General features: G+C 54.8%; 1 protein-coding gene across 10 annotated transcripts in view; it reads right to left on the bottom strand.

The window, feature by feature from the left end:
- The window catches only part of IQCE (IQ motif containing E), a 41858-nt gene that overhangs the window by 21105 nt on the left and 7410 nt on the right, over window positions 1-13343 (bottom strand). For 7 of the 10 annotated variants that reach the window (XR_007459713.1, XM_049639327.1, XM_049639328.1 and 4 more), the window contains 8 exons: window positions 10539-10667; window positions 9617-9751; window positions 8691-8761; window positions 4835-4948; window positions 4660-4710; window positions 1380-1450; window positions 336-408; window positions 83-132 (listed from right to left, as the gene is read on the bottom strand). Coding sequence is in view for 9 of the 10 variants with exons in the window: in XM_049639327.1 (XP_049495284.1) it covers window positions 83-132; window positions 336-408; window positions 1380-1450; window positions 4660-4710; window positions 4835-4948; window positions 8691-8761; window positions 9617-9751; window positions 10539-10667 (694 nt within the window). In the remaining variant the exon portion in view is untranslated. The remainder of the gene's footprint in view (window positions 1-82; window positions 133-335; window positions 409-1379; window positions 1451-4659; window positions 4711-4834; window positions 4949-8690; window positions 8762-9616; window positions 9752-10538; window positions 10668-13343) is intronic. The other 3 variants (XM_049639329.1, XM_049639330.1, XM_049639331.1) reach the window with 3 other exon arrangements.

Below are 13343 nucleotides of genomic sequence, written 5' to 3'. Positions count from 1 at the left end.
TCCAAAGAGAAGGGCAGTGCACGCAGTTCCCTGCGCTTTCGGGACCAAACATGAAACACGCTTCCCGAGGAGATGATCATACTTCTTTCCCGCGGTCTCGGAGCTCGCCAAGAGAGTCTGGAGACGATGAATCTGCAAACGCGAAATTAAAATACGTTACAGTACAAAACGAGCACGAAGGAGAACGTGCTCTGAAAAAGTTGTGATCGGGCCCCTGATTTCTGCCTACATTGCTGGGATTCACGTTCAAGCTGAGACGGAACGGAAGCGCAGGGTGCCAGGCGTGGCGGGCGACCGCCCAGGTCACTGACTTCCCCTCCCCGAAGGGCACGCACCTCCTCGTAGTACGTCTCCATGGCGATTCTCATCTCCTCCAAGTTAGTGGTCTTCATATCAGTCTGCAGTTTGCTAGAAACCCAGTTCACAGTTAGTAGGGCAGCGCCGGCCCCCCCGGGGCAGAGCAAGGGCAAGAGCGCCTCCCAGGACGTGAGCGGAGGAAGGGCTTGGCAGAAGAGAAGCGGGCTGGGCGCAGACCCACGGAGAGTCCTCACGGCCACGGGCCCCCTTCTGTGCAGAAGCAGACTCCCTAAAGCTATTCCTCACTAAGGGGGGGGCTGTCGTGGAAGAAGCGGGGTACCCGTGAAGCCTGGGGCGAGGACAGCCGCCTCTGGGGGTGGTGGGAGGCTCCTTCTGTGAGCAAGGAGCGTCACCCCCGACCCGTATTGCCAGCACCCCCCACTCAGCATCCAACAGACCTCAGATAAAAAGCTCTAGCAAATCAAGGTGCAGAGTTCAGGGTGCCGAAATACAGAAGAAATCAGCAAATAACACAGATTTTTACAGGGGACGATTTCATCAAGAAGCGCAGGAGGGGAAGCAGAGGAACAGAGAAGGGACGCAGGGAGAGAAAGCGGAAGGGGACTCGGGCGCCACCAGGCAGGACTCTGCTCCGCACGGCACCACCGGGACCACACGGGACCAGGGCAGGCCGCTGGGGTGCCGGCGCCCACGGGCCCACAGGGAGATGGCACGCGGCCCACACCAGACCGAGGACAGAGAGCAGGGCTCAGATGCAACGGGAACAGGAAAAGATGAGAGGGAGACGCCGTTCGGGTGATGTTTGAAGAGGCAGCTAACACTTCCTTTCGTAGTTTTGGCACAAAGAGGATGCTGGGACAAGGGACGTGGGACGGAGGGTGGTGGGTGGGGACTGGGGGTGCAGTCCCAGCAGACGGAGCAGACACCGCCGCCGGGTGCGAGGGGAGGCGAGCGGGCACGCGGGCTGGCTGCAGCCAGCCTCGCCAGGGCCCGGCCGAGGAGACCCTGCGCAGCCCGCTCCCCCCCGGCCCACCCCCTGCCCGCCCGCCGCGTGCCCGTACTTGATCGTGTTGTCCTTCTCCTTGCACTGCTGCTCCAGCCTCAGAATCCTCTGCTTTAGCCCGTTAACGACCTGCCAGTTGAACACGCGCACGTCAAGTCGACTGCTTCCGCAGTCCACGAGCTCCCCCTCCCTCCTGTCCCCAGGCTGGGCTAGGCGTCCCCTGCCCGCTGATCCTGCCCCACTTGGTCTTCTCCCGTAGTCCCTAGCGCAGCAAAGAAAGGGCCCGACTGTCCGGCTCTCGGCGCTGGGCGGGGCGGGGGCAGGGTGGGACAGGTGCAGAGCCTCCCCCCCAACCCCCACGTTCCACACTAGGAACACACGGATGCACCGCCATCACCAGATTCAAAGGACAACTGTGTCCACGGTATCCCCTTGGGAGCGAGCAGAGCTGACCCCCCCACGACCCTGAGCTTCACTCTGGGGCACGGAAGACCGCGTGCGTCTCGTTGTTCCTTCTCTCTGCCAACCCGTCACTGTGGGAGACAGCACGCTTGCGCTCCTGAAAGAATATCCCCTTCTTTCTTTCTGGCTACCCAAACGCCTTTCTGGTTGGATTTTAAACTAATTTTCAATTATGTTTGGTAATACATGAATACATCTTCTTGGGGAAAAATGAGAACATGTATCAGACTATGGCCCTTGACCTTAACCCCCCTCACCGAATACTGTCATCAAGCGAATTTGTGTCCTCTAGACCTTGTGTCGTGCATGTGTACCCACTGACATTACAGCATCCTACCGCACAGGCGGCGACGTGGTTTTCTCATGCCACGAATGGTCCTGGTGGACCATCCCTGTGGGGCCGCACCCCTACGTGACTCCTGCCCGATACAGTCATACAGTGTGGACACCCATTCCTCGATCGATGAGGCTTAAATTGCTATTTACGACCAAGACTTCAGTAGAAATCACCCTTCTTATGCATACGTGCAGACGTTTCTTGAAGGGCGATGCTCACCAGCCCAGTGCTCACCAGTCCAGTGCTCACCGGCACCTTGCTCACCAGCACAGCGTTCAGTCATAGGACACGGCAACTCCGAAGGGCGATTTGGCAGCGGGTGTTAAGGTGAAAACTGCACACACCCAAGGATCTAGAATTTCTACTTTCAATCAACTTTAATTTTAAAAAAGCCGGGGCGCCGGGGTTGGCTCAGTCAGTGGAGCATCCAGCTCTCGACATCAGCTCTGGTCGTGATTCCGAGGTCGTGGGATTGAGCCCGGGGTTGGGCTCTGTGCTCAGCACAGAGCCTGCTTGGGATTCTCTCTCTCTCTGTCTCTCTCCCTCTGCTCCTCCCCCACTCATGCTCTCTCTCAAAAAGACCCAGAAAACCCACAGCATCAGAACAGAAATGCAGAGCCCTTTCTCTAAAAGTATGCATTATTTACAAAATTCTAAATCCTCAATTACGCAGCCATTTCTGAACATAGCTGTACTCATTTATATTCTTAAAATTTTTTTTCTTCTGAAAATGTTTCCATGTGGCATCATTCAAATTGTAATGGCTTCTCCTCAATGTTCCCCCCCCAAATCGGGCAGCTATAAATTTCCTTGTGTAAAAGGGTTTTTACACTGGAGTTTTTCCCTGAGACACGCCCGAAAGAGAGCAGTACCCGGCAAACGGAAAGCACAACTTCACGGCCATTCCTCTGCTCGGTCACGCCAACCTAAAACACGGTGTCTCAGCTCTGAGCATGCCCGGTGTTCTCAGTCCTGCTGACGCTGGTTTTGATCATTTGTGTTTATTCTGCTGGTTTAAGGCATCAGGTTTTACTCAGGGTAGCTTAAGACGTCTTTTCTCCAATATTAACTACCGGAGGAACAGTGGGGACCAAGGCATGGTGCTTGTGGATTCACTATAAACCCAACCTGGGCAAATCTCTCTCTCTTTAAAAAAAAAAAAAAAAAAAAATTTAATGTTTATTTATTTTTGAGAGAGAGACAGAGAGTGAGTGGGGAGGGGCAGAGAGAGAGGGAGACACAGAATCTGAAGCAGGATCCAGGCTCCGAGCTGTCAGCATAGAGCCCGACACGGGGCTCAAACCCACAAACTGCGAGATCATGACCTGAGCCGAAGTCGGATGCTTAACCGACTGAGCCATCCAGGCGCACCATGGCCAAATCTCTTAACCTCAGTTTCCTGAGTTTCAAAGTGGGGATCGAAGGGCACCTGGGCGGCTCAGTCGGTTAAGCGTCTGACTTTGGTTCAGATCACGGTCTCGTGGTTCCTGGGTTCCAGCCCTGTATTGGGGTCTCTGCTGTCAGCACAGCGCCTGCTTTGGATCCTCTGTCTCCCTGTCTCTCTGTCCCTCTCCCGCTCACACTCTGTCTCGCCTTCTCTCAAAAATAAGTAAACGTTAAAAACAATTTTTTAAAAAATAGGGATTGAGTCCCTATCACAAAATCCAATGAGATTATGCTCAACTGCTCGCTGTCTAGGAGTTGCTGTTAAGCTGAAAACGATTTTCTTGTGGAAACACTCCGATCTGTGCTCACGCCCTGAAAGTACTTCCTTCGTGCGTCCTGGGAACGGGGCCGGTGTTAACCACCTGTACAGAGCCGACTGCACGCTTTCCGTACAGGTCCGCATGGATTCTGTGTGTCGCACTGGTCAGCGTCCTCCCTGCTCCCCCATCATGTTGACTCAGTTTCCCCTGTAGTCCCACGGGGCTTTGTTGCAAATGTTGCATCATCACACCCGAAAGTCACATCGTTAATGTTATTTGATTCCTTGGGCTCAGTGCTCTCAGAATTGGATGCCTTCCAGGTCTGTCTGCATCTCACTCTTCTCGAGAAGTGTGCTTCCTTGACTCAGCAGGTTTCTTGTGGTCCTTCTTCTCCGCCGCCGCAGCCCTCATCACGGAATGGCGCCGGTGCCGTCACCTTGCTTCACTCGCTGTGCTGTGTGTTACGCGGCCCCGTGGCAGAGCTGGTGTGTGTGTTAAAGTGTTAAAGGCTTTATCCTATCCCGCTTTGTTTCCTCAGCATCTCTAGTTCAGTGTGGTGGCGGGGGACGTCACCACCGCGACCGCTGTCCTCTGCTGTGCACCTTCTGCCCTGCGCGGCCTCTCGGTCTCCCCTCACGCCCCCAGCAGCGCCCGCAGCGTCTTGTCGTGAGCTCTCCGGCTCCTGGGTGGTGCTTTAGGGGCTCCTGGGCCCTGGCTCCCTGTCACCCCTCTTGCACGACTGCATTAGAGGAAAGGCGTCCCTCAACTCTGGGCTGTTTTGAGATTCAGACTTCGGCGGGAAGGTTATCGGTCCTGCTGGAGTCGGTACTCACCCAGCCAGCATCGGGCCTTTTCTCTGCCAGAGTCCGAACAAAATCCGGGTCCTGCGGCAAGCAGACGGAGAGATGAAGACACTGGCGGGCGGCCTCTCCCCCCTGCAGCCCGAAGAGCGGAGCCTGCGCCTCCCCTGCCGCGGCCGGGCGCCACCGCTGCGGGGCCGCGACTTACTCGGGACGGGTCCAAGAGCTGCTGTATCTGCCGGTCCTTCCTGCTGTTTTCCTCCTCCAGGCGCCGCAGCCTTGTTCTCATGAGGTCCACGTCACTTTTCTGCACGTGCAGGGACTGAGAGGAGACAGAACCACACACACACACACACACACACACTCGTGCACACGCGCACCCCAACACCCAGGTGAAACACAAGTCGGAGCAGAACTCGCGAGGCGGCCCGGTTCCCGGTCAGGGCGCGTGCGTGGCGCTGGTGGGGGAAGGAGGCACCTGGTGCCTGGGAACCAGGGGGGATGCCGTCAGGTGCAGGACCACCCGACGTGAGTAGGAACGCCCCCTCCCTAAAGGCAGCCCCACGCAGGCACGCCGCTCTCTCCCACGCCCACCTGAGGGAGCCCACACGTGTCACAGCACGTGTCACCAAAACTCATCCGAGGCTAACGTCCACTTAAAACTCTTGGCCTCAGCTCGGGCTTGGGGGGTCAGATGGGGGCCCCTGCCAGTTGTTACCAGTCTGCGGTGAACGGAGGGAAAAAGCCTGAGCAGCTGATTTTTCACGGGACTAAAGTGATTCAATTCCACAACCGCCCTCTTTAGAAAACTCTCCTCCCTCCTACTTTGGGCTTCTGTCGTCCTTTTAGGAAATGGTGATGGTAGGGGATTTTTAATTTTTGTTTTCCACGTCCTCACTTGAAAAGGCCTTCTCCCAGGGCATGAAACCGCGAGGCCTGGAGAACACGAGGTTCAGACGTGCCCACAGCCCGCACGGGGACAGCCAGGGCACTCAACCAGCTTCCGGCATCAGCCTGCATCCGAACTAGCCAGTTAACCTGGAAACACCCTTCTCCCTCCAGGACTCATGAGGCGTAGAAGAGAGACAGTGCCCAAACGAACCCAGCCCCCACCACTGGCAAGCGGACTCCCAGTGTGCACTGCAGAGAGAGAGGCCGGACAGGTCAGCTGCAGGCCTGCCACTGGCCGGACCGCCATAGCGCTCCAGGAGACGAGGGGACCCTGGCACTCAGTGAGTGTTTAATGAATAGGTCAGTTCGTGCACAGCCATCGGGAAGGAGAAGAAATCTAATAATGGGAATTCTGCTTCCGGAAACGGGGTACACTCAGTGTTCCCTACTCCTGCAGCCGTGGACACTGTATGTAAGACAGACGAAAGAAGGCTCAGAAGGGTGGACAGAAGACAGACTAGGCTGGGGCTCAGGACCCAAGCAGGGACTGCAGGGCCCCCCAGTTCTCCTGCTGCCTCACGTGTTCTAGACGGGAGTGCTGGGGAAGCCAACAGCCTGGACAAGCCCACGGGCACAGACAGGAAAGGGGCAGCCTGGCCAGGCAGAGAAGGCACGGGTGATAACCGCTCCACCCTCAGGCAAACACAGCAGAACCTGCAGGCCTCACCCCTGCCAGCGAAGGCTGAGCCGGGAGCCAAGCCCCCCACCCCTGCCAGGCTGTAGTGAGGCACCCTGCCTCCTTGCAGGGGGGAGGGGGGTGGGGGGGAGGCCTGCTAGAGCATCAGGACTCTCACTGTCCAGGGGTAATGAGGCCACATACACAAAATAAAGTGGAAGACTTAAATCCTAACCTACCAATAATTACATTAAATATAAATGACCCAAACAAACCAACTAGGAGACAGGAAGTGGCAACGTAGATTAAAAAACACGCCCAACTACATGTTGTCTACAAGAACCTCATTTTAACATAATGTGAAAGGAGGTCGAAAGTAAAAGGATGGAAAGAGAGATGCCAGCGAAGCATTAACCAACAAAGGCAGGAGCAGCCATGTTAGCATCAGACAAAGCAGAATTCGGAGAACAGAAACGACACGGCGACTCTACAGGCCAATCCACAGACAAGACAAGCGACCATAAATGCGCCCTCGTCAACGAAAGAGGTAAGACGTGTGACTAAAGAGGAGGCAGAGCTCCCCCCACAGTATCACATACTGCATCAGTCCACATAGAGAACATTACCAGGATGCCAGAATTCTAGAGATGGGGAGAAAAGCCAGTGGCCGCCAGGAGTCAGGGATGGGGAATGGGGTGGGAGGCAGGTGCGACCACCAAGGGGCAGCTGGAGGGACAGCATGCCCGGTGGCGTGGGGCAGCGTGCGTGCAGGGACACGGGTGCACACACGCGGCAACACGGCACGGAACCGGACACGTGCACCAAGTCCACGTCTGCGGCCTGGCTTTGACACTGCGTGGACTGCCGGGGGAGACGGGCGCGGGGGGGCCTCTGTGCCATCCCCGCCACTCCCTGGGATGTTCTGCACTCGTGGCCTCTTGCGGGGTGCCGGCCGTGGCACAGAGTACTCCCTGGGGCCCCGCGCCGATGGGCGCACCCGCGTCGCGACTGTGAAACCGTTCCTGTATTATCCCCATTTTTCAACAGGAAACTGAGGCACCACTCGCCACAGAAAAACAACTCTGAAGCTCAGAGTCCTGGAAGTGAAATTCTCCTCCCCCCGCGTTTAGAAGCCTAGACTGATTTTTCCCATAAGTCCGTGACGGGAAGTTTGAATAAAGTCAGTATCATTTTACCCAGAGACCACTTCCAGCTCCAGAAGATTCCTTTCAAGACTGCTACTGCAGTGATTATTCGGAGTTCCAAATGAGGGCTCTCCCCACAACAACTCTGACACACAGCTGTCCTCAGGACAGGGAGTGTGATGCTTCAGCAGCACCTTCACTGCTGGGCAGCTCCCATGGGGGAGCAGTCTCTGGACGGCCCCTGACATCGGAGCATCTTGTCTGGGCCGCCACAGAAGGGCTGCGTCTCACGCACGGGGACCCAGAGCGGGGGCTCCTCGGGTAAGATGGCTCGAAGACTCCTCGCCGTGGCCGTGCCCCTGGGCGTGCTGCCTGCCCACGCCCCACCTAACCTCTGGTGCCCAGACGGGCCATGGCCCTCCGGATGCGGAGGAAGTGAACCCTGGCCGCTTGTCCAGGGGCACAAGTATGCACGTGGATGCTAAGAGCGGGGTGGCAGCAGTGGTTCCGTCGAAGGCGATGAGGGTGGCGATAATTTATTCCAGTGCAATTTACACCATAAGGAGTAGGAGGTAGCACGGGGCAGCAAAAAGAGCCTCGGCCTTGGGAGGCAGGTGGCCTTGGGGGAAGTCCTCATTCTGCTACCGGTTGACCTGGGACAGGCTACTACCTGGTCTGAAATCTCGAGGTCATCACCGGCTAAGAGCCGTAAGCTCCCTCAGACTCCCGTAGAGACCCATTGAGCTAGGGAGTGGGGACCGTCTGGTTACCACCGAAGAGTCCACACGTGGAAGGCTACTGATAACGATGACGCCAGTGGCCCCATCTGACGCCAGATCTCCGTGCAGAGGGCCTGTGGTATCAATCCCGTCTTTCCCATTTTCCGTGCTGTGCTGCTGAAGCAGAGCACACATGAATCTCAACAGTGGAGGCCTCTCCTGCAGCAGGCTCTAGGTGGGTCTCCCAGCTTCCAAGGCACGGGGCCAGGGTTTAAACTCAGGTGCTCCTCGAGGCGCCCGGGGGCTCAGTAGGTTAAGCGTGCAACTCTTGATTTTAGCTCACGTCACAATCTTGAGGTTTGTGAGTTTGAGCCCCAAGTCGGGCTCCGTGCTGACGGTGCGGGGCCTGCTTGGGATTCTCTCTCTCCCTCTCTCTGTCCCTCCCCCATCGCACGTGCGCATGTTCTCTCTCTAAAAGTAAATAAACTTAAAACAAAACTAAACTCGGGCGTCCCTGCAAAGCTCATGTTCTTTCCATATGCACGCATCTCGGCACTGATCCTGACTTTCCCACCCGTGGTTACAGAAGGCTCTTGTGGTCTAAAACCAACAAAGGACGGACAGAAATACTACCTTCTTCAGCTCGATGATCTCGTCGTACATGTCTTCCTTCTCTCTGTAGACAGGGGTCCCGGGAACGTGACCTGGAGGGGGACACGCAAACGTCTGAAAAGATCATCTGAAGAGTAGACGGAATTCTTGGCTGTGCCTTAAGAAAATCCCGGACGTTTGATAAAAAAGAAGACCAAAGCATTTCACCGGTTTAGCTGGACCGTGATCATTCCCGGAACATAAGGAAACCAACACCGACAGTGAGTAGAAGGGTGAAGCAGGAGAGAACGGAAAGGTGTGAACACAGGGCTTGCCTGCAGGAAAAGGAAAGAAGGGGGACAGAAGGAGAAGGGATACATTTAGATTCTAAATCGCAAACAAAACAAAAAGACAAAGACAGACAAACAGCAGCCCTTCCAGCGCTGACAGAGTGAGGCAGAGAAGCTGACTCGGGTCTCCGTAATGCACCTGATAGACTGAGACTCTACAACATTTAAGCCCAAAGTAGAACTCGGAGCCAGCAGGAAGGGGTCGGCAGGGGGTCAGGGTGACAGGGGCTCACCACGATCCCTGTGGAGGCCCACGAGGACAGCCGTGAGAGCCGGGGAGGAGACATGGGGAGAGACCAGACAGAAGGACGGAGACAGGACAACAGACCCAGGCTTTCTGGTGAGATTTAGGGTTTTCACTATGTGCAACTGTTATTTCTAGTACTGTCCATCCGATAAATCTCAGCAAGCCTCCAAGTTACACGGGCAGGCCCGACTGGAGCCTGAGGACACATCACTGTCACGTTAGGAGGGCAGAGCGGACTTGCGGGGTTCCCGTCCTCTCTCCACAGTCTCGTAGGGACACAGCCAATACAGGAAGCCCAAAATCTCACTTTGTCAAAGGACAGATCCCGAGCTTTCCCTTACTTGTGGCCTCGTCACCGTCAACATGCTCACCATTGCTGGCAGAACGCCTGAGATTGGACCTCTTCACTCTTAAGGCTGCTCTCAGATAGTCGGGAGTAGTGCTGGGGGGGCCGGCCCATGCCTGCTCCAAGGTCAGGTCTGACTTCAGGGGCTGGGTCAGACTTCCTGCTTTGGACGTGCATGGATTTAATATGACAGGTACAGACAAACACAACGGAAGGTTTTGCCCCTACTAATCAATGCTCATGGGCTGAAGAAAGCTTAAGACAACCAGCAGATGGTGGCCATCAGTGGGATGCTGATGAAATTTTTTGGCTCTCAGAAAATAAAGCCCAGATCCGGAGCGTTTGTCTATTTCCACGGTATAAATAGTCCTATGATGTCCAATTTCAGGTGGCCAGCGTGACATCGACCGGCTCACCAAATTCTTAAAAATTTAACAACTGGCTCTTGCGAGTGGGTGGGAGCTGGGCCAGCAGTGCTGGGACGTCACAAGACTCCAAGGATAGTGTGTCACACCTGCAAACCGTCAGAAACCACACTTACGTAAAGATTACGTAAGGATTATGAGGCTCAACGTCTTTGAGAAGTTGAAAAGCAACATCATGCAAATAAGTCCTATTACGAACTCGATCTTTTTAAATTTTTTTTTTTAACGTTTATTTATTTTTGAGATAGAGAGAGAGACAGAGCATGAATGGGGGAGGAGCAGAGAGAGAGGGAGACACAGAATCGGAAGCAGGCTCCAGGCTCTGAGCCGTCAGCCCAGAGCCCGACGCGGGGCTCGAACTCACGGACCGTGAGATCGTGACCTGGGCTGAAGTCGGACACTTAACCGACTGAGCCACCCAGGCGCCCCACGAACTCGATCTTAAATCACCACCCGCCACTCGTCAAACCCTCCTCTGGAGCGGGAAGGGCCTCTCTGTTGGACCAACCACGTCCCGCATACCTGGCTTCGAGCTTCCCAGCCACAGCTTCTGTGGGGTTAAGGACATTCTGTTGCCAAGAGGCATGCTTGCTGCTGTCCTCAGAGATCTCCAGGATGCCACTTTCCTCGGTTTAGAGTGATAAGGTGACTCTAAAAAGCCAATACATGGTTTCAGAGGGGCAAGGTATCGATGCCTCTCAACATTTGTGCTTTAGTGACACAAAAATGGTACCAGAACATTCATAAGAACATTCCGACAAAAGTAAAAAACATACAGCGTATGGTTATATACTACATATTATATAGCTATGTCACATAGTTATATATATATATGTAGTGTATACATACTTATGTTTGTTTTTGGAATTTTATTATAAAGACATAACATAAAAGGAAATTTATCTAAAAATCCAGTCATAATTCTACCAGTATTTGATGTTCTCAGATACAGGTGTATTACAGTCACAGAACAGTGAACACACAATTTTGTCCTTTGCGCTTAACAGTATAAATATTTTTCACTTTGCTACCTAGGGACACAAGTAATACTATCTAGAACTTACTATGTAAAACAAAAAATGTAGAAGAAATGAGAAAAAAATTACCTTTCTGGGCATTTTTGATGATGTTATTCATACAAGGGAAACATGTTAAAGTTACTTTTTAATCTGGGATTTCATCTCTTTCATTATGTAAAATCGGACACATTTATGCAATAACTCAGTTGTTCATAAACCATGTTTATAAGTAGCAAAGAAATTCCTGTCTATGGTAAGTCCTGAAAAACCTAAAAAAAATCTCTAAGTTTTCTCCATGGCTTCAAAATTTAGGGGAGATTTCTCATTATAATTTGGGACGAGAGAACAGACTCGTTAGACGTGGACGCATTTTCCCTCAGCGGGACCACGGCGCCCTGGCTTGGGGGCATGCTTGAAGGCCTCCCCAACCCCGTCCATTTAAGTGCTCACTTATAAAGTAAGCTGGCCGTCAGGGGCAAGCTCCACCAGTAACATTTCCCTCCCTGGCCCACGTGAGCTATCAGCGACCGGTAAGGATCCCTCAGGAAACACGCACGCACGTGGACAGAAGTGGGAAGGCAGAAGGAAACAGGAGTCAGGAGATACGAGATACTTGGGCGAGCGGGGCTGTGAGCAGCAGAGCCCTGGGCCCCGGAATCCAGTCGGGCCTTAAAGAACAACACTGGCTAAGTGAACAGGACACGTGGTTGCCGCTGTCCCGGCCCAGGAAACCAGACAGAAGCACACCTGCTGGGCTGGTGTCCCAAAGGCCGCTACAGGAGTGGGCATCTGAGCGGAGATGGCTCACCCTGTGTGAGAGGGCTGAGCCAGCCCAGGGAAGGGGGCGCCGGGGTGCTGGGGAGAGGACCCTGAAGGTCGGGGGGTGGAAAAAGGCTCTGAGGACCAGGGCTGGGCCATACGGGACTCCCAGCGTGGGCTGCGGGGAGAAAGCACGGGGGAAAGCAGGGTGCTGAAGTTCAGCACCCCTCGACTTCTGGATACTTCTGGGGCTTTCACCGTTCTAAGTTATGTGAAGCACGACTCTGACGTTTACAGAAATCAAGATACAAACAATTGGACGATTACTATTTGAAACACTTGAAACGCTGATATTCAGTAAAAACAATTAAAGATGTTCTAACATTTACCTTGTAACCGAAGAGAACTTAAAACAAAATGGTTCTAAAACAAGAAGGTTTAAAACACACACACCCGCCCTTCACATCAATTCTCAATTCCTCCATGGAAGGAGAGGAAGGACATCAAAACCCCAAACTGATAGATTCTTTCTTCCTTTTTTATTTTTTGGAGGGAGTGCGCGAGCACGGAGGGCAGGGAGGTCCGCCGGGATTTAAGCTCTCTCGGAAAGGCATTCCTAAGCATCAAATTCACACGTGGTTCTCTGTGCACTAGAGCAGTGTCGGAACGGCCCGGACGAAGAGAGGCCTGGCTGGCCGTCTGGACTAAAACCCCATCTGCCACGACTGAACGCTTGTGCCCCCCCAGTCGTACGCTGAACGCTAACGTGAACCCTAACGTGCTGGTGTCGGGGTGAGGCCTGGGGGAGATGATTAGGTCACGATTAGGTCCCAGAGCTCCCTCACCCCTTCCCCCACGTGAGGTACAACCAGGCCGCGGCCGCCCACAACCTGGAAGACGCCTCATCACAGCCACCGTGCGGACGCCCACCCGAGTCTTGGACTTGGGCCTCCAGGACTGTCAGAAGTAAATGGCTGTTATTCAGAAGTTGCCCGGCCTTCCGCCAGCTGTCGGGGCAGAGCAACACCCATCCCCGCAACATCGTCCCTAGCAGGCAGCCACCCACGTGACCACGGCCAAGGATGGTGTCTCCCCGCAGAGGATGGGGAACACAGAACCTGCCCACAGATGCCGCAGGGCAAGCCCACCGGGAAACCACTACACCCGCTCAGCACGGTGTCCACAGCAGCTCTGACTCAATCCCGAGGGGATGAGGCCTTCTGGCCGAGGCAGCGTTCGGAAGACACAAGCGGGTTCAGAGGGCGGAGAAAGAACCCAAGAGGCCAGAGCACTGCGTCTGCAGGAGGCTCCTGGGACAGCGGCCCCTGGGAGCTTCAGCCCCCTGCTGGGCCTCCTCCCACGGGGGCCATGGGGGAAGGCGGGGACCCCAAGAGTGCCGGCTCCCAAGACCCCACCACAAGGGCCACGGGGGAAGGCGGGGACCCCGAGAGTGCCGGCTCCCGAGACCCCACCACAAGGGCCACAGGGAAGGCGGGCACCCCGAGAGTGCCGGCTCCCGAGACCCCACCACAAGGGCCACGGGGGAAGG

This window comes from Panthera uncia, chromosome E3 (assembly GCF_023721935.1).
Source record: "Panthera uncia isolate 11264 chromosome E3, Puncia_PCG_1.0, whole genome shotgun sequence".
Classification (NCBI taxonomy): Eukaryota; Metazoa; Chordata; class Mammalia; order Carnivora; family Felidae; genus Panthera; species Panthera uncia.
Note: the sequence above shows the minus strand (reverse complement) of the source record. Positions and strands in the feature narration are given on the sequence as shown.